The sequence below is a fragment of the Microtus ochrogaster genome, chromosome X (assembly GCF_000317375.1).
Source record: "Microtus ochrogaster isolate Prairie Vole_2 chromosome X, MicOch1.0, whole genome shotgun sequence".
Classification (NCBI taxonomy): domain Eukaryota; kingdom Metazoa; phylum Chordata; class Mammalia; order Rodentia; family Cricetidae; genus Microtus; species Microtus ochrogaster.
In genome coordinates this window covers 39,755,285-39,782,205 of record NC_022026.1, presented here as the reverse complement: position 1 = coordinate 39,782,205, position 26,921 = coordinate 39,755,285, and the positions used below count along the sequence as shown (strand labels likewise).

Genomic DNA, 26,921 nt, shown 5'->3' with positions numbered 1-26,921 from the left:
TATATATATATATATAAAATGTTTAACAAATTTTAGATGCTAAAGAATGCTGGCTATGGCTATATGAAAAAGACATTTCAAAACAAGTAATGCAAAGGAAGACTTATATGTGTTAGACATGTTAATGTACTCCTTTTTTCCCAAATAAATATATACTCCCCAGATAATTATTTCTATCAAGGCACACACACACACACAGACACACACACACACACACACACACAATCACACAAAATTTGCAGTGTGTATTGAAAATCAATGCAGTTACCTTTTTCTTATCTACAGTACTCCCTCATGTTCCTTTATTACTAAGACAGAAGAATAAATGAAATTGGGCTACTTGTCCAGATGTTGTAACTTTAGACATTATACACATTCAGTTAACCTGGAAATCACTGGGATGACAGATGTTGGAGGCCAGTCAACCTTGGGGACTTGGCACCCTGTTTAATTCAAGATTACAAAGTATCTTTTGGCTTCTCTAAGTGTTTAGTCTGTAAGAGTCCTTGCTGAGTTCTTAGAAAGAAAAAATGGCCAGGCTTTGGCGGCATTACATTTCTTGGGCAATACGAAGAAGAGAGGCATGGGAGGTGGCACAAATGGAAGGACACATTGAACAGGAAGACAAGTCATTCGTCTTGTCTTTCCAAAGTCTATACTGAGCTCTAGATTGAAATCTAAAATATAGCTAGTATGACAATGCATGCCTTTGATCCCAGCACTTAGAATTAGGAGGCAGGGGGATTGCGAAATTAAGGCCACTTTAAGCAACATAATTATCAAGACCTCCCCAACAGAAAATGAAATATAAAATCTTAAATGTACAATTAATACATGCATCCTTCAAAATTCCCTATAGTTTTGTCCCCAAATCATATTAGTTAATAAGTAAATATATAAGTATATTTATTTATGTCTTATAATAGAATTCTAAGTTAAAATATGACAACTACCAGTATCAAAATAGTTATTGAGAAACACCAATACTGCCACTTAATTTGACATCATTTATCTCCCTATCAGTAGACCTTTGGTCAATCTATATATGATGTATAGATCAACTCTTCATCTTCATTCAGTTTTTGTTGTTATTTATATACATTCGTGTTTTGCCTGCATGTATCTCTGTGTGAGGGTGTCAGATAACCTGGAACTGGAGTTACAGACAGTTGTGAGTTGCAATGTGAGTGCTGGGAATTGAACCTGGATCTTCTGGAAGAACAGCCAGTGCTCTTAACCAGAGAGCCATCTCTCCAACCTCTATTCAATTCTTTATAAAAATGTTTATAAAAACTCTACTGTGTGCGCACTGTATTTAACAAAACTTCTGACACATAATAGAAACTAAAAAAAAATTGCCTATTGTTGCTTTGGTAATACCTACAGCCCACCCTAAAAGGTCTCTCTCTCTCTCTCTCTCTCTCTCTCTCTCTCTCTCTCTCTCTCTCTCTGTGTGTGTGTGTGTCTGTGTGTGTCTGTGTGTGTCTGTGTGTGTGTGTGCATAAGTGTATAGGAGAAGAGCAAACAAGTAGGAGTGGGAAAGAGACAGAGAATGAGAGATAATATAAACTTCAGTTTTACTGGTCTTGTCTTTCTACATACAGTGCAAGTTACTGGGAATTGTAGATTTTAGCAAACATGTAGATGGGCAGTGATTTTAGCAAACATTTTCAGCGTCATTCTCTTTTGCACTGGCAGGGATTTCTTCAGTAAGAATCTTTTCTAAAAGATAGGAAACCTCAAGCACGTTTAGAAAGCTCTTCATCTTGGCAATAGTTTAATTTAATATGCTCATAGTAATTTTTAGCTCAAGACACCATAGGGTAGATTTCTGTAGGAAATTGCAATGGGGGCCCCTCTGTATACTGGTTGTAAGTGCACTGTGAAAAAAGGACATCTAGGGGGCTATTCAACTGTCATTATAGTTCACGAGGAAACCTATAAACACTAGCATTTTCTCAACAAGAAATAATTTATGCTGGGCTGTGGTGGCACATGTCTTTAATCTCAGCACTTAGGAGGAAGAGGCAGGGGCAGATTTTTTAATTTGAGGCCAGCCTGGTCTACAAAGTGAGTTGCAAGATAGCCAGGACTACTCAGAGAAACCCTGTCTCTAAAAAACAAAACAAAAAGAAATATGTATAGTCTGTGTATATATACATATGTAAACACATACTCTTTAAACGTATGTTTAAAAATAATATATTTTTATTAGTCATTAATTTGTGCTAACAAACTGATTAGAAGTACTATATTAAAACATTATATTAAATACTTAACATTAGTTTAAAACTTTAACTTGACTTTTCATTTTGTCAATAACTGAAACGTTTATTAAGTGTCATTTCTGTGATACTTTTCTGAGACATTTGTGAAACATGAAGACAGAGAAGATTTATGATTAATGTGAAACTGGGCATAGGAACAGTTATACATTCTAGCCAGTCTCTGAAATCTCTCTTTATGATGAAATGAAAAAAAATATATTGATGGTGTGAAAGGGAAAATAAGATTTGAAATTACCTAAGAGCCTTTAAATGAAACCCAGCACTTGATTTGAAGTTGCATGAGTAAAAGCGGGTGGACTTGAGCATTTTAGACACATTTCAGAGTAGATTAAAAACAGGTTATGCTTTTGAGGTTCAGTTAACCAGAAAATCAAATTAACCAGAAGTCTTACCTTTTCAGAGAATTTCAGCCAAATGAGGAGTCACTGTACTTGTCTTGTTATCTTAATTCTGATATAGAAATTAGTTCTACCTTCTGACTTATTTCATGGAGGGTGTTTATTACCAAAGTCATTGCCTTGAATGAGAAGAACTGTAGTGCCTTTTAATTTGGGTATTAGTGATTACTACACATGAAATGCCTGTGAGAGAGAACATGTATGCACAAGAGAGAATGCGTTTGCAGGGGAGGCATTAAAAGACGCCGAAGAGCCAGTGTTCTCAGAATGATTTGACTGCATTTGAGCCATTTTCCTCATCCCAGTCGCTTTCCCCTAAAACCTTTGCTTTAGAATTACAAAGATTATTTTTAGAAGTGGAGCCGTGCTTTCTATGTAGGTTCCTGAATTGCTGCACAGAAGGAAGTGCACCACAATCCATGGGATAATAATGTCTATGTAAAATAACAATGTCTTCACAGAGATGACAAGGAAGTGAGTCAAAAAGAAAACTCCAAAGTAGCACAGAAGAAGCCAGATGCTCTTGCTTTTTCTGTTTTCTTTGCTCTCTCTCTCTCTCTCTCTCTCTCTCTCTCTCTCTCTCCCTCCCTCCCTCCCTCCCTCTCTCTCTCTTTTGTCACTAAGCTGCAAATTTTGCCCAATTAAGGGAAACCCATCTTGATTATCATTTGGCAATTTTGAAAGGATTTCTTTTTAATGGATGCACGCACACACACACACACACGATTTTTATTGAGGCAAATGATCATTTGTGCTATTGTAAGCAAGATTTTGCTGATGAGAATGTGATGTCTCAACGTTAAAGAAGAAAATGGGTCCCCCAAGTCTCAGTTCTAAAGGATCTTGGAATTTCCCCACTCCCCTAAAGACCCTCATTACCATATCCATCATATTGTTGTAGGGTCTGGTGTTTTGTTTTGTTTTCTTTTGATAGCCTACCATCCAAGAAAGGCTGTGTAGCACAGTGGCTAACTAGGGTTTTGTGAGAGCAGGCGAGAGCCAAGAGGAGAAAATAGAGGTTTTGGAGTTCATCACCCCAGGGGGCTAATGTGCATAAAGCGACTGCTCCAAAGGACCTGAGTTTAATCCTCAGAGCTGCCAGTCAGGATCAGGATGAAGAAGCACCCATGCAAAGAATTGCTTCTGGATGCTGATAGTCAGGGGGCGGGAAATGGGACCTGAGCGCCCCTCTTTGGACCACTGATGTTTTGGCAGTTTATGTTGTTGGGGGAGGTTAACTGGCTGTGGCTCAAGCACAACAAAGCTCCCTTCAGGGAAGTCACCAGCATTCCTACCATCATCTACTGCCCTTTGCCCAGCACCCCAGGAGTGACTAATTTCCCAGTCTGTTTTCCAAGAAAGAAAATGACTGAAGTTGCAAAACTAAATATTTGCGTGCATTAAAAATTGAGAATATGCTGGAGGAATTTGGAATGGAAAGCAGAGATTGAGACTGTTGGCAGAACTGCTTGGATCTGTGCCTTGAATCGAGTGCCCCTTGTTGACTTAAAGAATGACAAGCGAAAGCAGCTGCTTAAGAAGAGATAACTGACCAAGTTTTAACACAAAGGTGATAAATCAGACATTATTTTTTTTTCACAATACAAGGCAATTGTGTCATATTTTCTTAAGCTAACATTCACGTTTGTTAACAATAAATATAGCTCTGCCACAGTAAGACTTAGCCACCTTGAAAGTGCACTGCTCTGAAAGCCAGCCATTTTTATAGATGACTTTTTAAGTCACAGATTGCATCTCAAGGACTAAATCCTTTCAATTTCCCCTTCTTTTATTTAAAGAGACACACTCTTCTCAAGCTTGACTGTATGTGATGAAATGCATTCTTAAATTGATCTCAATGAAAGGATAAAATGCTTAAAACAAAAGCTTTTCCTTTAAGTCCTAAATAATTGATTAAATAAAATAGAAAGTAAAAGTAACAACACAAGGCCCATAAATTAAGTCCCTGAGATCATACCTTTAGTTATGAATTACAAATTTATGCCTTATAGTTATGTTCTACAAATAATACTTATAAATATTTCTTAAACACGTAACAGGGAAATATTCTGATAATACAAGAAAAATCACAAAATCTGCCATAGGAATATGTTTCAAAACTCATTAGTCAAAACTCTGACTGTTACAGAATTTATCCTCATAAATTGCAATTATTTTTGTGGTACTTGGGCTAGAAGCCGGGAACTCATACATACCAGGCAAAATGCTCTACCATTGAATTACATCCTCAGACCTATGATTTATTTTGAAGAATGTTTTTTAGCCCAAATATTGCATCTCCCCCAAAACAGTTTGAATCTTAATAAACCTCTTTGTATTGGGGCTAATTTACTCTCAGAAGACTGCTTATTTTAAAAGGGACCTTCTCCTGTCCTAAACCTTATCACTGGAGCAGGGAAGATGGCCCACTGGGTAAAATGCTTGTCTTGAGAGCATGAGGATAGCAGATCCCACATAAAAAGCAGCAAGTAGGGTAGAACTGGCAGAACTGGTCGGGGAGGAGGGCGCTCCTCAGACAATGTGGCCTGACCAATTAATGTAGCTGATTGGTGAACTGGAGTTCAGTGTGCAACCCTCAATAACCAAAGTAGAGAGCAATCTAGGAAGACAACTGACATCAGAGCCTGGCTTACCCATGCACACACACACACACACCTACACATTAATGTGTACCCACACACAGGCACACAGGTGAACACAGACACACACACACACATATTCATACATACCACACACACATATACACACCAATAAAAAGAGAAAAAAGAAATAAACCTTGTTGCTTCCTTCAGTGTGGAAGAGGAGCAGAATGTTTCTCAACTTTCCCAAGTATTCTGAAGGCCTATGCTGTTGACGCAGTAGCAACCCATTTCCTCCCTTAATGAAGCCTTTGTGATCTCATTCCTTCTGATTGATTCCTACGAAGATGGTCTCCAAAACCCATGATCCAAGCTTGGTTACAATTTTGCCTAACCAGGAAGGAAATTTATTTGGAGATGTTATTTGTCATTGTTCCCACTGCCAATCAGATACTAACAGAACCTGTCAGACAACAGGACCTTCCAGTTGTAACACATTTTTGACATTCACGAACCTTGAGGTTCTGGTCACAGATATTCATTTCCTCCAGCATTCTCCCCACTTTCTGCATTTTCCTTCCCTATAACTGTAACTATATGGCCACTGTTATATTCAAATTTGAGTTAACATCCTAAGATCAAGCACACATCCAGCTAACTCCAAGTGCTACATGGTGTGGTGTGTCTACAAAATTCACAGGCTGGAAATTTAATTCCCAACACAGTAATGTTGAGAGGTGTTCCGGTGTTCAAAGGGGGCCTGGCAGCAATGGGTTTGGCCCTTTGTTCTCTGATATCTAAGGACACATCATTCCTCTCTTCTGGAAGACATAGGCTTCAAGGAACAATCTTGAAAACAGAGAGCTAGGGTCCTCCACTGCTTACATCTTGATCTTGAACTCCACAGGATATGCTTCAGAGCTGTGAAAAATACATTTCTTTTCTTTATTCCATAGCCAGCCAGTCCCTTTCTTATAGCAAGACAAACTGGCCCAAGACACGGTGCTTTCTGCTTTTCTTGCCCGCTGAATCCCTGGGTCATCCTGTCAAATCACATTGCTGAAATTATATAAAACAATAGATTGTAAAGGCTGGACTTTAGTACCCTTGAGAAAGAAATCTATACTTTATATCTGAAAACTAAACATTGAATAATTGAAGAGATGAAATTATATCTCTCTGCCTAAATGCTGCAAAGTTGTATACTAAAATTAAAATACGTCTATGGTCATACCACTTTAAATATATCCGATCAAATCTAACGTTAAGATATTTTTGCTTGTTTATTGGCAGGGGAAGCCAGAATGTCAAGAAAGACTACACAGATATGAGTTGAAATATCCCTTTTTCTAAAATAGTCTACATATACCTGCCAACTTTGTTATGCTATCCTTTAACTTCTTTCATTTTATATATGAGTCTTTAGAATGATTACTTTCCCCAGATACTTGTTTTCTATTTCATTTATTAAAATCTAAGTTCTCTAAGAGAAGGCCTTTGTTCCCATATTTACCACTATGTTGCTAGTGCTTAGAGTTGCTTCTGGCAGGTGGCAAGACAAAAAAAATCCAAAAAAACAAAAAAAAAAAAAAACAAAAAAAATCAATCCAAATTCTTGTGGAATAAAAGAACTGACTTTTATCTCTTTTATCTTCTTTTTCATTACAAAATAAGTAAGCTTACAATTAAAAATTGTTGTTTACAGATCTCCCACACGTTTGTGTATGGTATATGTATGTGGTTATGTGTTCCCATACACATGCATGCAGAAGCCAGAGGAAAAAAGTCTTAGGTGTCTTCTTCTGCCCGTTTCAACCTTATTTTTTGAAATCAAGATTCTTACTGAACCTTAAGCTTGCTGTTTCAGCTAGCCTGGCTGGCAAGCCACTGAACTCCAGAGATCTCTTTGTCTCCACCTGAAATCATGCGATGACAAGCATTTATGGCCAGGTGTAGTTATTGAGTGAATGCCAGAACTTTGAACCCATGCTCTCTTCGTAGCACGCGCTCCCACCCACTTAACCATTTCCGCAGCCCTCTTTCCCATCTTATTTAAACCACTTTGATATGGAACAGAGAGCTGATGTTTCAGGTGAGGTCCAGGCTTATCTGAAACCATGATGTTCTTTCTTTCTTTCTTTCTTTCTTTCTTTCTTTCTTTCTTTCTTTCTTCCTTCCTTTCTTTCTTTCTTTCCTTTTTTTCTAGCAGCTTTTGATTATCTGGGCAAAATCTGTAGGTAGGACTTCCTTGATCTATGCTAGTTTTCCTGTAGTTACAGCTTATTCTAAAGTGTGGTGTGATAATGAGGTTGACGCTGGTGGTAAAAACCTCATTGCTTCCTTGCAAACTTATTTTACCTCTGGACTTCCTTGACTTAATGACCATTCAATGCCAAGTGACAGTCTGCCTCTATTGTAATTGCTAGAAAGCCCACAGGTGACCTGAATTCTATTTGCCACTGTTAGTCGGACCCACAAGTGGGGACAGAAACTGTGTGTTGACCAGTAGCTTTCCACAGATTGCTCAGAGTTTTGCAGCTCTTGGGAGTGGGAGATTAATTGTCTTTGCTCTGGACTGTTTCTAGGGATGACTGTATAGTAGCAGAAAGTCTCTCAGAATAGAGATGGTTATCTTCCTCTAAGGCTGGGGAGGCATTCTTACAGTCCACAATACAAGATCCAGATTTCTTAAGCTTTGGGTTGCTGAGCTGTGGTTTAACCAGCTGTGTGCACCAGGTACAATGGGTGAGTCTTGTAGGAGGACAAAGAAAAACAAAACCATTTGCTGTGCTTTGAAAACTATTTTTCATCTCGAATTCAAGACTCTTATGCTTTCTGTCAGCATCCATGTAACCTGCAAGTTGGCAGATTAGTTTATAAAGAGAAAAATAATCTCACATTTCTTTGCTCTTACAATGTTCATGTACAATATCCATGTCAGGGTCTCTTGTTTCCTGCAATGTAGTGCCACGACCCCTCTGGGACTTGAATGACCCTTTCACAGGGGTCATCTAAGAGCATCAGAATACACAGATTTATATTATGATTCATAACCGAAGCAAATTTACAGTAATGAAGTAGCAATGAAAATAATTTTATGGCTGAGGGTCACACAATGTGAGGAACTGCATTAAAAGGCCACGGCATTAGGTAGGTTGAGAACTCCCTGCTCTAGCAGATGATTCACAGAGGGCAAAGTGACTCAGTGGGAAGCAGAGAATGCAGCCTCAGGATCTTTGTGGGAGACACCATGGTTATGACCAAAGAATTCTACTGAAGTCTAGGAAGTATACAAGATTGTCCCCATAACAAAACAATCATTAAATAGTCATTCTTGTTAAAACAGAAATGCTAGCTTAGAGGCTAGCAAGATATTAAGAACACATGCTTCTTTTCCAAAGGACCCAAATTTCGATCTCTGACCCCACATCTGACAGCTGACACTTGCCTGTAACTTCAGTTCCAGGGGACACAACAACTGCTTCTATCTTCCTTAGACTACCCCTTCCCCCTTTGGCATAAGCACACACAATAATCAAATGAATAAATCAATTGTTTTAAAGAAGAAATGTTAAGTCAGATTACTAGTCTTATAGTGTCCCTTCACATAAGATATTCCATGAACACTGTAAAATAACTAAATGGATGAATATCCTTCCTGCTTCCTAAAATAGGAAATAAATCCAGATAATGAAACTATTTAGTGAAGAGGTAATTCAGGACAAGAGGGGACAAAGGACAAGAAAATGACAATTTTGCCTGGCACTTTGGAAACCTGGCCTCACTTGATCCTCAAGGGAGTGTGAAATTTCTCTCATCGTCATTTACAAAGAAGGAAACTGTGTATAAGATATGGAGAGTGTCTGTAAGTTTGAGAGACGTAGGGTATCAGGTCCTTATCTGCCTTTGCAAGGAAATGTCAGAGTCCAGGCCTGAACTCAGTATTATCTGCTTTCAAGCTATACATCCTTTTGTATGGTATCGCATTGATGGGATTGGCTCAAAAGTAGACAAAGGGCAGTTGGGCCTTCTAAGTTCAAGGTTTAGCCCTAAGTTTTCTTGACAGTACACCAGAGATAGAACAGTTTATCAGTCATCTGAAATAGAAAGGACAGAGAGGACAAGAGAAACAAGGAGAGCAACAGCAGAATCTAGACAGAGCAAAAAGATGGAAATTTCTAATGCCATGCAAAATATAGTACTTACTTCTCAGAGCTCACTAAGCTTAGAGACTGCAGCGCTATTAATAATGAGTAATATGTTAAGTTTGATAAGCTAGATGAACTTGCATTATGCCTTATTAAATGACTCATCACACTGACAGCTTTCGGAGAGTTTGCAGCACTTTGATTTGACAAAAACCAATATACTGTATTAGTTGCTTTGATTGTTTCTCTACACAGTGCTCATTACATGGTTTCCCTGGGAGTTCTAAAAGGGTATGTTTAAAGTTTAAGTTAAGGGGCTGAGGAGACAGCTCAGCTGTCAAAATCCTTGTTGTGTAAGCGTGGTGACCTGAGTTTGGATCCCCAGAAACCACATAAAAAATCATCTATCAAATCCCAGTGCTGGGGAGGCAAAGACAAGTGGATCCTTGGAACTAAATGGCCATCTAGTCTAGCTAAAGCAGTGATCTCCATGTCTGGCAAGAGACATTTACAAAGAAAAAAAAGAATTAAATAAGGTAGAGAAAATAACTAACATTAATCTCTGTCCTCCGCATGTACTCCCACAATGTGTGCATATAATCATATGCTCATGTATATATACTCTTATACACACACACACACACACACACACACACAGAGACAGAGAGACAGAGAGACAGAGAGAGAGACAGAAACCCATACCCAAAGTTAAGAGCAGTCTGTGAAGAGACAGTCTTTCTTCTTTTTTTCCTGTAGTAAATAAAATTCAATTTCTGTAACTGTCAGTTATTTAGTAAAGGCAGCATCTCATTTTATATAGGATAAAACATAGATCTAAAAATTTTGGGAAACAGAATATGGAAATAGGGAGATTTGATGAGACTTGGAGAGAGTTTTAATTTTATAATACTTTATATTGCATGTCTATGTGGGTCTTTTAATGGTAACCCATTTTTCCCCAGTTGCAAACATCCATGTTCCCTGGGAAAATTACAGTTTATTCATTGCCATTTCAATGTAGCAAAAAATGTTTTTGCTCGAGTTTCTCTGAGAAGCTTCCCTTTTGCCTTTGTTCTGTACAGACAGTCCTGATACTGTTCTTAATATCCTGTTTTTATCCGTCAGAGCTGTTGTCCTTTTCATTGCCATGTTCCCATCGTTCCCAGTCTTTCATGTGGTGCTTTACAATAACAATTGAGAACAAAAGAATCACTCCTCTTTTGGTTGCGTTAAAAGTGGAGGGGTGCAGGGAGGGGGAACTCTATCCTTTGACCGTAGGGCTTCAATGATCACAGGAAATGTTTATAATAGTTAACCAGGAGTTGGGGATGAAGGTTAGGGTTTTTTTTTTTTATTATTTTTTAAGATCACAAAGTAACTTCAGGAGATTGGGAGGAGGAGGATTTTGTGTGTGGCTAACTTTGAAGTTGAGGGGGTGAAGCGGTTTTCTTTTTTATAATTACTCTATGTGTGTGTGTGTGCGTGCATGTGTGTGTGCATGTGCGTGTGTGTGTGTGTGTGTGTGCTTGTGCACATGCATATGGTGGGGGTAGGCACGCAGGTGGTGGTCAGAAGACAACTTCTAGGAATCAATTGTCTTTTTCTAGCAAAAATCTGGTTCAAGTGTCTTCAAGAGAATACATCTCTCATACCATCAGACTAATTCCCAAGCAACCTTTGATAGATTGAGCTGGGTGGTATTTTTAGATAAATAAACATTAGCTACAGGTTTCTGTCTTTGCACAGAAACTGTAATGTAATGGGGATGAACAAATGAAGAGACTTAGAGAGAATAAAAGCTATTAACAAATTCAAGTAATTTTCAAAAGGTGTTTTTGATTATGCCTGTGTGTGTGAATTTATATATGTATTTGTATACACATATACAAATAATGATTTCATTATATATATATATATGTACAGGATTTTATAGACTTAGAGATTTATGACTACATCATAAATGCATATCAAAATATAAATATACATGGAAAAGCACTTAAGAAAGGCAGCATTATGAGCTTTTCATCTGTGGGTGGTTTAAAAGAAATTAGTAGCTTCGGGTTTCTGCCACCACCATGATGTGGGTCCACTCACCTGAAGAATCAATCTTAGATCTCCTGCTAGGAGAGCAGTTGAGACATATCCTCCTTGTCTTCTTTCTTTTTGTAGCCTATCACTGTTGTCAGACCCAAATTCTTGTATGATAGCCAGAAAAGTGTAGAGTAGGAAACACCAGTCATTTTCAGTGTAATATAAAATATATTCAATTTGCTTTAAAAACAAATTGGTTTAGCCAGATTGGTGACAGTCACCTATGATCCTAGTGTTTGGAGACTGAAGGACTAAGATCATAAATTCCAAACTGGCCTAGATTTCAAAGTAAGACTAGGTTTGTTTTTAAAGAAAAAGAAGAAAACAAGCAGGATGCTTTGTTCCTTAAAATTAACTACAATATAGAAAACATGAAATATTTGAGACCCTCTGATTGTTAGAAATCTCAACTAAAGGCCAACAAGCTATGAACTTAAAAAAGATTATGAAATGCTTTGTTGTTGTTTATCATTGTCTTTTTATGGGTGGAGTAAACGCTTTGTTTCCTGATGTTTCAACTTGAGCTATTCAGGCTGATTTTCCCAGCACCGTGCCAGAATATAGACAAATTAAACCTGTCTCACAAATGTTAACAACGTTAATGTTAGGTTCACAAAAGCTATTTAAAAAAATCTTTGATTCAAAGTTATTTAACTTTCTATTTGATAATAAACATGTGTGTCTTTGGTGGATCACATGAATGTCTTAAGGAAATCATCTCGATTTTAAAACTGTATGGTTAATAGATAAATAAAATTATGATTTCAAAAAAATGTAAACCCAGAATATCTAACTATGCATTTTTATGTCCTATGAAGTATGTTCTGGTTCACCATGAAGTATTGCAGTGTTATAAAAACTTGCACACTGTATAGTCAGAGTAAGCCCCCTGCTTCCCCTTTATCTTGCATGCTCCCTATATACCTTTGGTGGAGCCCAACTGTCTACAGGATAAACTGAATCATGCAGAATTGTTTTCACACTTTCCTGGTGAAGTACTTTAGTTGCAGTTTCTTGTCTTGTATAGTGATAAGCCACATCCTTCAAATAACTGCAGTGCAGGACAAATTTTCTTTTTGCTCTCAGAAAATCTACTTCCCTTTCTTCAGATAATCACATTTTAAATGATGACTTTCCATTCTCAGCGCACCCTTTGTTGCCATTTGGGAGACCAATTATGGAGAGTGAAATCAAGTTTGGGGGCAAATTATACACTTTTGTAGCCTGTATATACATATGGTATTAGATTTATATAGAGTGTATTAAATGCATGTGAAATCAACCTTCTGTGAGTTCTAAATGCCTAGATTCAACACAGTTCGGATGTAAAACATGTGAAGAATGTACAGACCCCTCTTGTCACTTTCTCTGAGATAATTCGCCATAGCATTGCGTTAGGTATTGCATGGAATCTGAGGTGATTTTAAATATGTGAGAGTGTATTTACATATGCAAATGACATACCATTTTGTATAAGAAACTTAAGCATCTATATTTTTAGTGGGGGTGCTCTGAAACCACTCTCCATGGAAACCCAGAGAAGCCTGTTTACATATAGGATTCTTTGGGGGTGCTTATGTGTGTATATGTATGATAGATGTGTATAATTTATACATATGTGTGCATGCATAATTGAATATTTGTAGTTTATGCACTTGTATGCTCTTAGTTGTATATTAAGGTAATCCGCATAATGTAAAGGTCTTTTAAGAAGAAAATATGAATGACTTACTGTATCTGTATAAGGGGTCGTTCCTCTTACTATAAATTGAAAACTAACTCCAGCCAGGAGATGGTGGCTCACACCTTTAACCCAGCACTCGGGAAGCAGAGGCAGGCAGATCTCTGTGAATTCGAGGCCAACCTGGTCTACAAGAGCTAGTTCCAGGACAGGCTCCAAAGCTACAGAAATATTAACTCAAAAAAAAGGAAAGAGCCCTAACTTCTTTCAGAAATTAAACTTGAATTGTGAGACTAAAGAAACAAAATAATGAACATATTATTTTTAAAACAAAGAAACCACCACTCAGAGCATAGTGAAAGAATGTGCTCAGTTGGGTGTTAAAAGGACCCAAGGTGTGGGAAGTGTGAGTTTCTGAACCCCCAAGCTGTGAAGGATAGTTCCGGATCGTAGCATGGAGAGCTGATGTTCTGCCTCTGGCTTCAGATACCATCCTTCCAGTTATCTGAGCCACCGCGGGTCCCTGAAAAGCAGGGAGAGGGCTGATCTCAGTGCCAAGTCATCTTGCTTCTGGGCCAGGCAGTGGGTGTTAGCCTGACCTGAACTGCCTTTCCATTTTATTTCAGCTGAACACTGACTGGGATAGGGGACAGGGAAGTCACAGTGGGAACCGTGGAAAAGGCAGTTGATTCTTCAACTCAGGCAACCCTGGCGGAGTGGATGAGGTGGAGCTGGCCTTCCTGGAATTGTTGGACCGACTTTCCTGTTGTGTTTCACTGTCGACTCTCTCACAGACACACACAGGACTGCTCCAGCTCTGCCTGCCATCCACTACCTGGTCTCAGTGGCCTGTCTATCATTTTGTGGAGCCCCATCCTCTACCTACAGCGATGTTTCTTCAAAAAGAACTAGTGTGCAGTCCGTTGGTGGGTATTCAAGGGGATCTGTTTGTCAGAACCTTGAGTGGTGCTCTAAGGACTCTTAAGTACCAGTGTAGGAGTTTCTGCTTTCAGTCTGTTTCCCAGGCTTCTAGGAATGCATTGCGTGATTGAGGCTTTCTAGGGCTTTTCTTAACTGTTGAGACAGTGACACAGGGATTGCTCTTTTTCATTGCCATGAGTGTCTTTTGCTTGCCTGTGTGTGTGGATGAACTTCCAGGAGTATTTAAGCATTCTGTTAAGTAAATTTGGAAGACTGGGTTTCAATTACAATAACCAGACTGTGTGACCCAGCTCCCATTTCCCCTTAATTTTGATCATTAAAACCTTCATATCCCCACAGACATCTGCCATGATTCCAAATGATTCTTTTCAGGAATGTTCATTCATTATTAATCAGGTTGCATGGTCAGGCAAGTGTGTGATTATTTTAAAGAATGTCCTCGAGATCCAATTACTAAAAGTGCATGTGTTACAGGCAGATGTGGAAGGACGCAAAAAGGGCTGCTTAATAGTTTGATTTGATTTGTATGAATTCCTCCAGGTGAGTGTTTGATGACATTGTCTTCCCTAGTTCTCATGTCAGGCAAAATTTCATTTGCAACTTGATTTATCCTCACTAAAACAAACAATAAATTTTAAGTTGTTCGAATGTCCCTAATTGATGGTTTAAAAACTCAAGGCTAGCATCTTGGTGCTTATCTGCTTGTCGTTTTTGCTTTAGTCAGTTCAGTCCCCCTGGATTCCTCCAATTTGTTTGGCAGCAATTCATACTTGTCTGTTACCAATTAAATGAATTTGGATGTGCTGACACGTGAAGGTTACATGTAGTGATGCTGTAATTGTAGAGTAACGTGCATTACTTGTAGAATGTGACTGGATCAGACTTCTCCCACAAGTTCCTACTCAATGCAGTATTTATATTAGAAAATCTATTTTGTCTGTGTACTGTTCTCTGTCATAACAAGAGGGTGAAATTGCTAAATATTGTAGGTCCCATTCCCAGACTTCCAAAATGACTTTAAATCCAAGGGAATCTCCTCTCTTTCCACAAAGCCCCATTTTATTGTCATTCTTGCCTTCCCCGAGAGGGTGATAATCACTAAAGTAGCCTTGAGTAGTGTGTTGATTATTAACTGAACGTTACATACTAAGCTACATAGTTGAATATGCAGATGTTGTGTTCTTGTATTAATGTCATTTACAATTTGTATTTGTAGTGAGTTCATCTTGCATATAGGAGCCAGTTTTTAATGAAGTTATTATATTCTTTCCTGAGTTAGGAAATTGTGCTCCTATGGATGAAAGCAGCTTCTTTCTCAGCTCAGCCTGTTGCAATTTCACATACTTGGGTTGATTCTGTGTTTCCCATAATTCGTTTTGAGCCTTTCAAAGTTTGTATTCTGCTGATCGATAAAAACACCATTCCATGTTCTTCAAAAGATATAGTACCTATAGTTCTATAATGAGAATGATGCCGTACCCAAAGCTTAACCTCAGTAAGTCAACTTACTTTTAGGTTCTCCCAGGTGATGGAGATAAGAGATACGGAACATGTTTTTGAGATAAATAATACAATTTATTCGTGCCATTTTCAGTGATGTTTGTTGCTCACAGTTCTTTTAGGAGCTAACCTTTGTGAAACCAATTATATGTGTCTTGATGTAGCTTGTTGTTGTGTTAAAGCTACAATTCTCAATCTGTGTGTCTAGACTCTTTTAACAGTACTCTATATCCAAAAATATTTACATTCATAATAGTAGGAAAATTGCAGTGTTGAAATAATAACAAAAATAATTTATTGTTGGGGGTCAGTGCAGTATGAGGAGCTGTATTGAAGTTTCGCAGCATTAGAAAGGTTGAGAACCATGTGTTAAAGCTTTTGTTATCTGGGTTGTATTTTGGTAAATGTACATGTTAGTTTCCATAGTCTAAAGGATATTTAAACTAAAACCACATGAAGTACCTTGTGAATTAATCATCTAGGAAGTGGGTGGGAAGCATTTGCTATTGACAACCAATCACAAGTAACCCAAAGGTGGTTTTTACAGTTTGTTCCTTGACCCTACCAGTTTGCCTGATTTTGATGATATTCAGAGCTGTTCATTGAGAGACTGAGAGTGAAATTATTCATGCATTGCATGTGTGATCTTCTTTCTAGTTTCCAAATGAGAACAATAATTATATTTTATGCAGTGTGCAAACAGAACACAGAATATGGGCAGGTGGGTAAAGGATACAGCTTCTCTGCGATACCCAATTCTTAATCTGATTCTTTTTTAAAATTAGAATTTAAGATGCCATCTATTTATTTGTGCATTTGCACAAGCTTGCTTGTGGTGTGTGTGTGTGTGTGTGTGTGTGTGTGTGTGTGTGTGTACAAGTGCCCACCTGCATGCTCTGGCATGTCCATGGAGGTCAGCGAACAACTTGTGAGAGTCAGTTCTCTATTTCAGCATGCAGGTTCTGAGGATCAGAGCCGAGTCTTCAAGTTTGGCAGTGGGTGCCTGCCTTCCTTTACACAGTAAGCCATCTTCCCAGCACTTGCAGTTCAACTTTTGAGTATGAAAGTGAAAGTTGCATGGTCTGGATGTCTGAACAAGAATGTTTGCCTGCTGAGTTTGATCATGAATTAAAGCTTGCAATGAATGCTGTCTTAATGGGATACTAGATGTTTCTTCAAGGTCAAGCTTATGCTAACTGTATGAAAATAGCGTTCCTGGGAGGCTTCCCAGACTACCATTGTGAAATTCTAACACAGAACAAGATGACAGCAAGGGATTTAACAACATAGACTTGCAGCTTATATGTTTTGTCTGCATTGACTTCCTAGGAGAGTTAGAAAAAAAAAAGATGAGTTCAATAGGCAGAAGCCCATGGGTTGTTCCTTAAGAGTACCTATCCTGGGTTTCCCCAAACCTCTTTTCTAAAGACAAGCCCTGCAGCTGAGGTCCCTGTGCCATGCCTCTTGTATTGGAAAATTTCTCCTTCCCTTTGTTTTCTCCTATAGGCTATGCCATAAACAAAGACAATACCCCACCCCAGGAAAGTTCTCCTGGAATGAATGCTTTCTTCAATATAAAAATGCCTTAGTATGAAGAAACCCGGAAGCTACAGGAAGCAAGGAAGTAATTTTTTCTGCTCAGGTCACTAGATCACTTGAACCATCACCCTGTACCAAGATTCTGTTATCCTTGCAGCCCACCCCATTTCCACTAGCTTTTTATTCCTTTGTTAATTCATTTTCCTTGACTCTATGAGGTGTGAACTCTTGCATTCAGGTTTTATCCCCTGTAAGGGTGTGGTGGCCATTTCGTTCAAGTCACACATCCTGAAGAAGCCTGCATTTGATACTATGAATGCTTTCTTCATAGGAAGCTTGTGTGTGTGTGTGTGTGTGTGTGTGTGTGTGTGTGTGTGTGTGTGGTGTCCTCATATGTCTAAACTCATGCATACCTGGATTGTGCCTGAGTGATTCAGAATATATTGAGATAATAGAATGATTCACATATTAAACTTCGGGTATTGTTACTCATTTGTGTAGGAGGAAACAATATTTTTCAATAAATAGTTTAGAGATTTGTTGAATAGGGTTATTATGCCAGTTTATGTTTCTCAGCTTAAAGGGTTACTTTGTAACTGTTAAGTTTAAACATCTAGTACATGTCACATTGTTTACAGCTGTGTTTTTAAACAGTTCTTCCTTGTTTAATATGAAGTTGCCAAATACAATAGTGACCAGGACTCTTTGGGCCTCTGGAAGGTTCCATTCTCATCCAACATCCCCTCCCCCAAAACAGAGATAAAAAACTAACATGAGACCAAAAAAAAAAAAAGATCTTTAAGGAAAATTATTAATGTAGGAAGAAAAAGAAAAGCCAAGTGCAAAAGGTGGTAAATGGTCTCATTTCTTGGGCATGTGACTTAAGAAGTGAGGGGTAGTAAAGGTGTAACTTGAAGGTATAGTTTGGAGAAACTTGGTAAAGATTTTTAAGATGGAAATGAGATGCCAGGCAGGAGTCATAGTTGGGCACCACGGGAATTTCTCTGTTTTATCCTCTGGAGAAAGAAGATATGAAAAAGCTGCAGTTCTTGGAACAGGTTATAAGCAGTAAACTCAAGGAAGAAATAGCAGGAGTAAGTCGTATTTGGAGTTAGAGAGGTGGCACAGTAGTTACGATCACTTCTGGCTCTTCTAGAGGACCAAAGTTTGGTTCCCATCACCCATTCAGGCAGCTTATAGAGGCCTATAACTTCAGCTCCATAGACTTCAATGTCCTCTTCTGGCCTCTGAGGGCTTTTTGCACTCAGGTGTATATACCCACACATAGACAAATGCATACAAGCAAATAAAAATAAGATAGAATTTAAGTAAGGAAATCAAATTAAGAGGGTTAGTTTTCTTTATGGAGGAGAAGGCAGTGGTCTAAAAATGTAGTAGAATGTGTCTGGATCATCAGGGAGCTATGACAAATTGGCACACCTTTCTTACCCAATGATTTGAATTTTAGAGAGGAAGAACGTATTTGTGTCTGCTGATGCTATGTGCTGATGCTATGTTACATTGTAACAAACCTAAGGGCTTTTAACATCACAAATCCATTATTTTATAGTTTTAGAAGTCTAACATCAAGCATAAATCGCCTATTTATCAAAGTATCCAGAGTTCTGCTTCTTTCTGGGCGCTGTGGGATATCATCCACTTTTCATTCTTACGTCACCAACTACCAGAGGCAAAAAGTGTTCCTTGGTTTGTGGCCTTGTCCATTGTGTTCAAAGGAGCCATGGTTAGTTCTAGCCTTCCTCACATCACATCGCTCTGATTTTTTTTTTTAATGTTTCGAGACAAGATTTCTCTTTGTAGCTTTGGAGCCTGTCTTGGCACTTGCTTTGTAGCCCACCTTAAACTCACAGAGATCCTTCTGCCTCTACCTCCTGAATGCTGGAATTAAAGGCATGCACTACCACCACCCAGCCACCATCTTCCACTTTTGAGAAGTATTGTGATTCTTTTGAGTCTCTTGAATGGTTCTAGTTAATTCCTTTATTGCAGAATCAACTGTTCACAAGCCTTAATTATATCTTCCAGTTTAATTTCTCTTTTCTCCTCTTTTTTACATTACACACTGGTCCCAAGATGTAGCTTGTAGTCATCTTTGGGGCCATTACTCTGCTTTCTCTAGAGAGAAAGGAATAGAAAATGTGGCAGATTTTTTACTTTTGAATATGACAATTGAAACACTTTGGGAGACACCTCCAGAAAAGACCAGTTGGGGAAGGAAGTCAGTAACTTCCAAGGGGGTTGCATTCTGAGTCTGAAGCAGTCATAGACCATGAAGCTGAGGTTGGTCAACTCTTAATGGAAATGCCAGAAAAAAATGGTGCTTTGAGGTTCAAGCCTAGAAATAACTTTCATTGGAAAGTAACCATGAAACGAGGGAGTACACTGGCTTACCTCCTGGAAGGAAGGACCCACACTTAGAACACCTCGAGGCTTTTATGGACAGGAAGTCAGCAGCAGTTAGAGAGAGAGCAACTAGAGAAGGAGAATTGCAATTGTAATGATATTCAGAAGGAGAAGACCAGACCTGAAGAAGAAAGAGGCAGATAACCACCCACATCTTTATCCACCAAAGCCTTCATTTACTTACTTTTCATTGTGGAGAAGTGCTTTCTTTAGTAAATGAGTTTCCTGAGAAGAGGCCTGACATCTAAGGATGCAAGGTCTCACTGAAATGTGTCACTATCCTAATTCTAAGATTATCCTACTTCTGGACATGATTAGAATGAGTGCGAGAATTGTGGGGCACATCTGTGGACTCATGCTCCGGGACATTCGGGCAACTTACATCCAGCATGGTGAATGTCCTACACTTTTTTGATTATCTGGTCAGCTCCTCCTTCGCTTACTATTCTGCCCTATTCTAGTAGACCAACTACATTCAGGCAAGCAAAGATGCTGAATTACTGCTATTCCCAGTTTGGCGCAAAGGGTTTTCCCATGATTATCCCCTCCTCCTCCAGAATAAAGACTAATCAGTCCATTCATAAAAATGTTGAGCTATAGAATTTCCTGACAATACTGTGCATATGTGATTTCCTTCTATTGTAATAAATTCTAAGACGCTAGCTAAAAAATACGGAAAGTGAACTGTGAAGGTTAGGCAGAAAACAAAAGAAAGATAACATTTTTGTTGCACAAATCCTACCTGACCCCCACTATCTTGTGAATGAACCTTACTCAACTTTTGAAAGCTGCCGCATCCTTTACCCTGAGGAAACCTTCCTGTCCCTTTTTCCTTTTGAACAGAGTAGATTATTCTGGTTTTGGATTTCCTATTTAGCTATGTTACACAACATATTCTTTTCATTTTTAAATTTATTTTATATATGTGAGTGTTACACACACACACACACACACACACATACATATATATATCTGTGGACTACATTCATGACTAGGGCTGATGTCGGAGGAGGGCGTTAGAGTCCCTGAAACTAGAGTTACATGTACTTTTGAACTTCCATGTAGGCTATGGGAATTGAACCCAGGTCCTCTGCAAGTGCTCTTAACTGTCCGGTATTTTTTCCTTCCTTAATGAATTGTTGAGGCACCAAGGCAAGGGCTAAACATTGCCTGAGCCTACCCCAGGACCAAGTGCATGTAAAGATTTTAATAAGACATAAATAGTACGTTGATTTCTCTAGATATTTTTTAAATGGTAGAAAATAGGACCAGCTAATTTCTTGAAGAGGGGATGGCATATGTAGATGTTATTGAGTAATGAAGAAGATATGTGACAACTTATGGATAAAAGTGAAAAATAGAGTTTATTGTAGATATCAACTAAGCTCCCCTTCCCTTTTGCAATTATGTGAACCAGGGACTTAGAAATTTGGCTGAACTTCACTTATCACATCTAGCTCTTTTCTCAGCACTTAATTCAGTTAACTATTTACAGTGGAGACATTTGCCCAAAGCACCATGCTGAGTACTCTGGCAGTAAAAGGAAAAGATTCAGATCTGAGCAGCTGCTATTAAATCATTCCTACATGAATTGCCCCGAGCACTGAACTCACATCATTTCCACTGATGTCAGGGTGAAATCCCATTGCAAAGAATTTCCTGTTAACAAGGGAACATGTACTCGCTTGTCCATGTCTGGCTCCTCCATCTTTGCTGTTCTTGTCACACATCTGGCATTCTGGTCAGGCCTCTCTGCTGCTGATTTTCCTTTGTTTTCTGGCCATTTGTGTCCTCCTCTCTCCTCTAAAGCTAAGACCTGTAGGTCAGCTCTGGCTCCTTATCTGTTTGTCAAAATGCAGCTATCTCAGAGCCTAGCTATGCACATTCTTTTATGTGTCTTTATGATTATTTCTGCAACACATACCCTATGCCCCCCCCCAAAATTTTTGCCCTGCCATTTATATAGAAAACTTGCTGACTTCTATTTTGCTGCTTGACAGACCCTTAAAGGAAAAAGTTGTATTTTACTCATTCAGCTTCAGCCCAGTACAGTTGAAGAAATCAATGAGTGTTTGAGTTTATTGTACATTGGACACTATTCTAGCTACTTGTGATACAGCCTCCAAAGAGAAAAAAAAATCTCTGCTCCTATAAAACACTGTCCAGTTCTAGGGATATTAAAGGGAAACATCAGTAAACAAAGTAATGGAATATGTTAGCAATAGATATATGGAGTACAACAGACTGAGGTAAAGCAAGAAGGACTTCTAGAATGGGTGGGTAGTTATGGTGGTAGTGGTGCGGAATTAGTTTCATGTGGGTTCAGATAAGGTGACTGTGGAGCCCAGAATCATGTGGATTCCAAAGACTGTATATGCTGAGTGAGAGATGGAATGCATTTGGCATATCTGTGGATTGACAAGGAAGCCGTGTGCCCCAAGCAGAACAAAAAAGAAGTAGCGTGGGAGGAAATGAGCTCACTGTCTGAGTCTGTTTTCTAGTGCTGGTTTTATTGTGGTGAATTTCCCTTTGACTGACATGGGAAGCCCCTGAAGGGAAGAACAGAAGAAAGGCAGAACCTGTCATGTTTTAACAGGTTCTCTAGCTTCTGATCGGGGATTAGACTATAAGGAGAAGGACAAGAGTGAGAAGAAGCGATCAAAGCATTTAGAAAGGTCTTGTGATAGCCCAGGTATTAGATGATGATGGCTTAGATGATAATAGAGGTGGAGCAATGACAGCACAAGGTTCTCTCTTTTGGGACCAGCTTAATATGTAGCATACAGTAGCCTTCTCTTGACCAGGTAAATAAAATGTCAGCATCTCCATTGGATGCACAGTGAAATCACCCCTGGGAATTCCCATGCTACCTCTGTGGGATGGAATCTGACACTTCCATGAAAAACACAGTCATCACGCAATATTTATCTTTCCCTGTCCGACTTGTTTCACTTGCCAAAATGTCCTCTGGTTGCATGCATGTTGCCACAAATGACAGAATTCCATCTTTGTAACCAAATCTTATTTTGCTGTGTGTATGTGCCACATTTCTTTATCTAGTCATGCATTTATAAACACTTAGGTCGTTCCCATAGCATGGCAACTATGACTAATGTTACAAGAAACATGGGAATGCCAATCTCTCTGACATCCTCATTTTACTTCTGATCACATGGCATGCTATTTTCAGTTTTAATAAGTTAAAAAAATTCGTTTTGTATACTTGTGTTCCCTGTACATCAGCGTGTATATGTATATTCACATGTGTGAAGGCATGCTAATGTGTGCAAGCATATGATTAAGCCAGAGCTCTATAGGCCTAGTCTGGCTAACCAGTTTTCTCTGGGAGATGGATTCCCAGGTGTCCTCCATGCCCACCTCGTGTTTATGTGGTTTCTGGGAAACTGAGCTCCAGTCTTCAAGTTGTATGACAGGTGCTTTAACTGTTGACAATGTATCCATTCCCACTTTCAAGGGATTTTTTTGACTTTTTTTTTAAAGGGTTGGGGTCTGGTGCTAGCCCAGACCATAAATTATTTCTCTAGACCAGACCTCAACATAAACTATCTCTCTCTGAACTGGCATGGAGCCATGGGAATAAAGACACAACTCACATGGCTTTATTGAGAGGGAGATTCTCAGTGGTCCCTCATGAAGTCCTGAGTTCACATCCTGAAGAATTTCCTCTCACTTATCCTCCAAACAGTCTTTATACCAAAACATCAACTGAGGGGTAAATACATTAGCATTCTGTCTCCTAGGTAACCAGGTGAATGGCTTTCGGTTCCATCCAGAACTACCTGTCTGCTGTGTAAACTAGCTAGGTTTGAATTAGCATCTCTATCAGGCATCCTCCAAATTACAAAGAAAGGAGCAACAACACCCCGACCCTTTGTTAGAGCAGTGACAGCCTGTCTGCAGGGCTATGTGACCACCTCAGGTGGGGCCTATGGCTTCAGAGTCTGGCTGCCACACTGTATAGAAATATGGGCCTACAGAGATGGCTCAGTAGTTAAGAGCATTGCCTGCTCTTCCAGAGGTCCTGAGTTCAATTCCCGGCAACCACATGGTGGCTCACAACCATCTGTAATGAGGTCTGGTGCCCTCTTCTGGCCTGCAGACATATGCACAGACAGAATATTGTATGCATAATAAATGAATAAATAAATAAATAAATAAATAAGATTCTCACACTTTCTTTTTAGGTATTGGCTTATAATACTGCATGGTATGGAATACTATATAAATATAGTATAAATATATATGCTATATTTATACCATATGCCACATAAATATGTGCAAATACTACATATGTGAAAATAAAAATTAAATGAAAATAATTGGCTGTGCATGGTGGGTGGTGTGCTTCTCTGATAGTGGTTTGTTCTGATGATCCTAACACTCACGAGACAGAGGTAAGAATATTTCGAGTTTATGACCAACCTGTAATATCTAGCAAGGCCTCTCTGTCTCAAAAAAGAAGGTAAAACAGGAATATATTTAAATAAGTAAATAATGTAAACATTAACAGCAACTATCACAGAACGGAACATAGTTTCCTATGCTCTTTTCAGGCCTATAATTTCCTTTTGATTTTTATGCTTCCAGTAGTAAAGGAGCAGAAATTTGTCACAGAGATAATTCTTTATCTACAGTTAATCAAAGTCTTGCTTAATATGCAAAACCTTTCAATTTCTTCAGTGGCATCTCCAGGAACAATGGACTGGGCCAGAGTGGGGATGGTGACGTTTTGCCTTTGGAAGATGAGTAAGCGCCAGCATTGCAAATTGCAGCCACTCCTTTATTAGGTAGTAAATGGGAGTGACTGGTCACTGTTTCTAGGCTACTAGTTTGCTCTTCTAATGTTTAACAGGCCCAGGACATACTTAATAGTCTTTACTGATTTTCTCCCAACTGGCAGTGAGGTGATGGTGTTTCACCAAAGCAGTGTGTGCTCTTCGTTTACACAAGGTCAGATGATTCTAGAAACCTTGAATTTTGCAAAGAAGCAGAGGTGTGAACACAAAGGACTAACTGTCAGAATCACTAAACACAGCTTTGGAAGTGAAGCCTTCCCCAGCTGAGAACGTTCTACCCTTGTGAGTGATTTGAACCTCCTGACCTGGTAAACTGCCCCGTTCTCCCACAGCCTGCTGCATTGGGCTGCAGCTGATATGCCAGGCAGCATTCTGCAGCCCTCTACTAATGGCCCTGAGAGGAAGAAGGTTCAAAGGGGCTTAGTTCCCAGGCCTGCTAATGAGTATGAGGCCTCTTCACCCTAATGAACTGGTGCTTGTGTGGGATTCTTTGAAGGGAAGGGAGGTAGGAGTTCACAAAAGCAGTGAGGTATTTATGGGACGGGGCGCATTCAGCTGGGCCACCCGAAGGTGGCCTGGAGGGGAGCAACAAAGCTGGCAGAGGTCAGGCCTGGGCCAGCAGGACTGTTAGTATGAGACAAGACCTCCTGCCAGCCAGGCCTGTTGCTGGCAACAGTGACAAGCCTGAGCTAGGATAGTTTAGGCCAAGTGGGGCTGCACAGGAATCTTCAGCAGTCTCTGGATAGTCTTTCCACATTGCTTTCTAAATTGTAATTATCATTGTTCAAACTTATCAAATGTATCTAATAATATTAGTCATTGGATTACAGCCTTCAAAATGGCGCCTGGATAGTTTTCTCCATTCTTCTCTGCCGCCCATATCCCACTGCTGAATTAAGCAATAGAAGAATAATGAGAATATGCCAAAAATATTGTCTCTACTATGATCATCTTTGTGCAAATACATGTTTTTAAATGATGCCCTGAACTTAAACATTATTTCTACTGTAGTGCATACATTTGAGTTCATATATACTTAAGGCTCATGTCCATAGTGAGTACATCTGTAGAGTTGAAAATCCTGACCTGCTATTGCAAACTGATAGTTCTTAAAATGCATATAGATTAATATGCAAGTTCACAAATTCCAAGTTGTGAATGATTATCGTTCATCAGCAGTAGTTTCTTTATTTTAATTTTAACCAAAGGTAAAACTTGGTTGTGACATAAAATTATTCTGATACCAGTTATAGAAGTTATAGTTTCAATTACTTTTCAGGTTGGAGTTAGATCTTTTAAAAGCCAAAATTGTGAAAACCATTAAAAAGAAAACAATAAATAGTAGCAAAGAAAAAGAAAGCTTCCACTTTCAACAATCAGAACTTTGAGAAAATGCTAGGCTCCTGGGTTGTTTGGTTTGGTTTTATCATTTGCTCCCAGTTAAAGAGGCATCTTTTCCCTTCCATGGCCTGTGTTTGGAATTATCCTGAGATGCATTCAAAGCTGACAGCCCCCCTCCCCCGGCTGACCCCTCATGCTTAATCCAATCTTACATTCTGTTTCCAGCCAGCTGATCAGCTTCCTTGGATTTTGCTGATGACCCCAGAGAGTTTTGCCTGAAGATGGAAACACTGGAGTCGGAGCTGACCTGCCCTATTTGTCTGGAGCTGTTTGAGGACCCTCTCCTGCTGCCCTGCGCACATAGCCTCTGCTTCAACTGTGCCCACCGCATCCTGGTCTCTCACTGTGCCACCAACGAGCCTGTGGAGTCCATCAGCGCCTTCCAGTGCCCCACCTGCCGGCATGTCATCACGCTCAGCCAGCGAGGTCTAGACGGGCTCAAGCGCAACGTCACCCTCCAGAACATCATTGACAGGTTTCAGAAAGCCTCTGTGAGCGGGCCCAATTCTCCCAGTGAGACCCGCAGGGAGCGGGCCTTTGACGGCAACACCATGTCTTCTGCTGAGAAGGTTCTCTGCCAATTCTGTGACCAGGATCCTGCCCAAGATGCTGTGAAGACCTGTGTCACTTGTGAAGTGTCCTACTGCGATGAGTGCCTGAAAGCCACTCACCCGAACAAGAAGCCCTTTACGGGCCATCGTCTGATTGAGCCAATCCCGGACTCACACATCCGGGGGCTGATGTGCCTGGAGCACGAGGATGAGAAGGTGAATATGTACTGTGTGACCGATGACCAGTTAATCTGTGCCTTGTGTAAACTGGTTGGGCGGCACCGCGATCATCAGGTGGCAGCTTTGAGTGAGCGCTATGACAAATTGAAGGTTAGTCCGATCTGCCTTAAGCCAAACCCTTTCTGCCAGCAAATGTCATGGAAATAAAAAGTGTATTCACTGCTAGCTACATGGCGGGGGAAGGTTTGCTCTTCACCTTTGTTGTCTGATTAGTTGTAGCATGTTTTTGGCAGCCTATAAATGTTACACAATGAGGGTATCTTGTAAAAGTTGACTGCTGCTTGTAATTTTAGTGTTGTCA

At 39.5% G+C, this 26,921-nt stretch overlaps 1 protein-coding gene across 1 annotated transcript in view; it reads left to right on the top strand.

Moving 5' to 3' along the window:
* Mid1 (midline 1) overlaps nucleotides 1–26,921 on the top strand; it is a 164,950-nt gene that overhangs the window by 28,468 nt on the left and 109,561 nt on the right. The window contains exon 2 of the mRNA XM_005358703.2: nucleotides 25,995–26,710. Coding sequence (XP_005358760.1) covers nucleotides 26,051–26,710 — 660 coding nt within the window. The 5' untranslated portion in view covers nucleotides 25,995–26,050. The remainder of the gene's footprint in view (nucleotides 1–25,994; nucleotides 26,711–26,921) is intronic.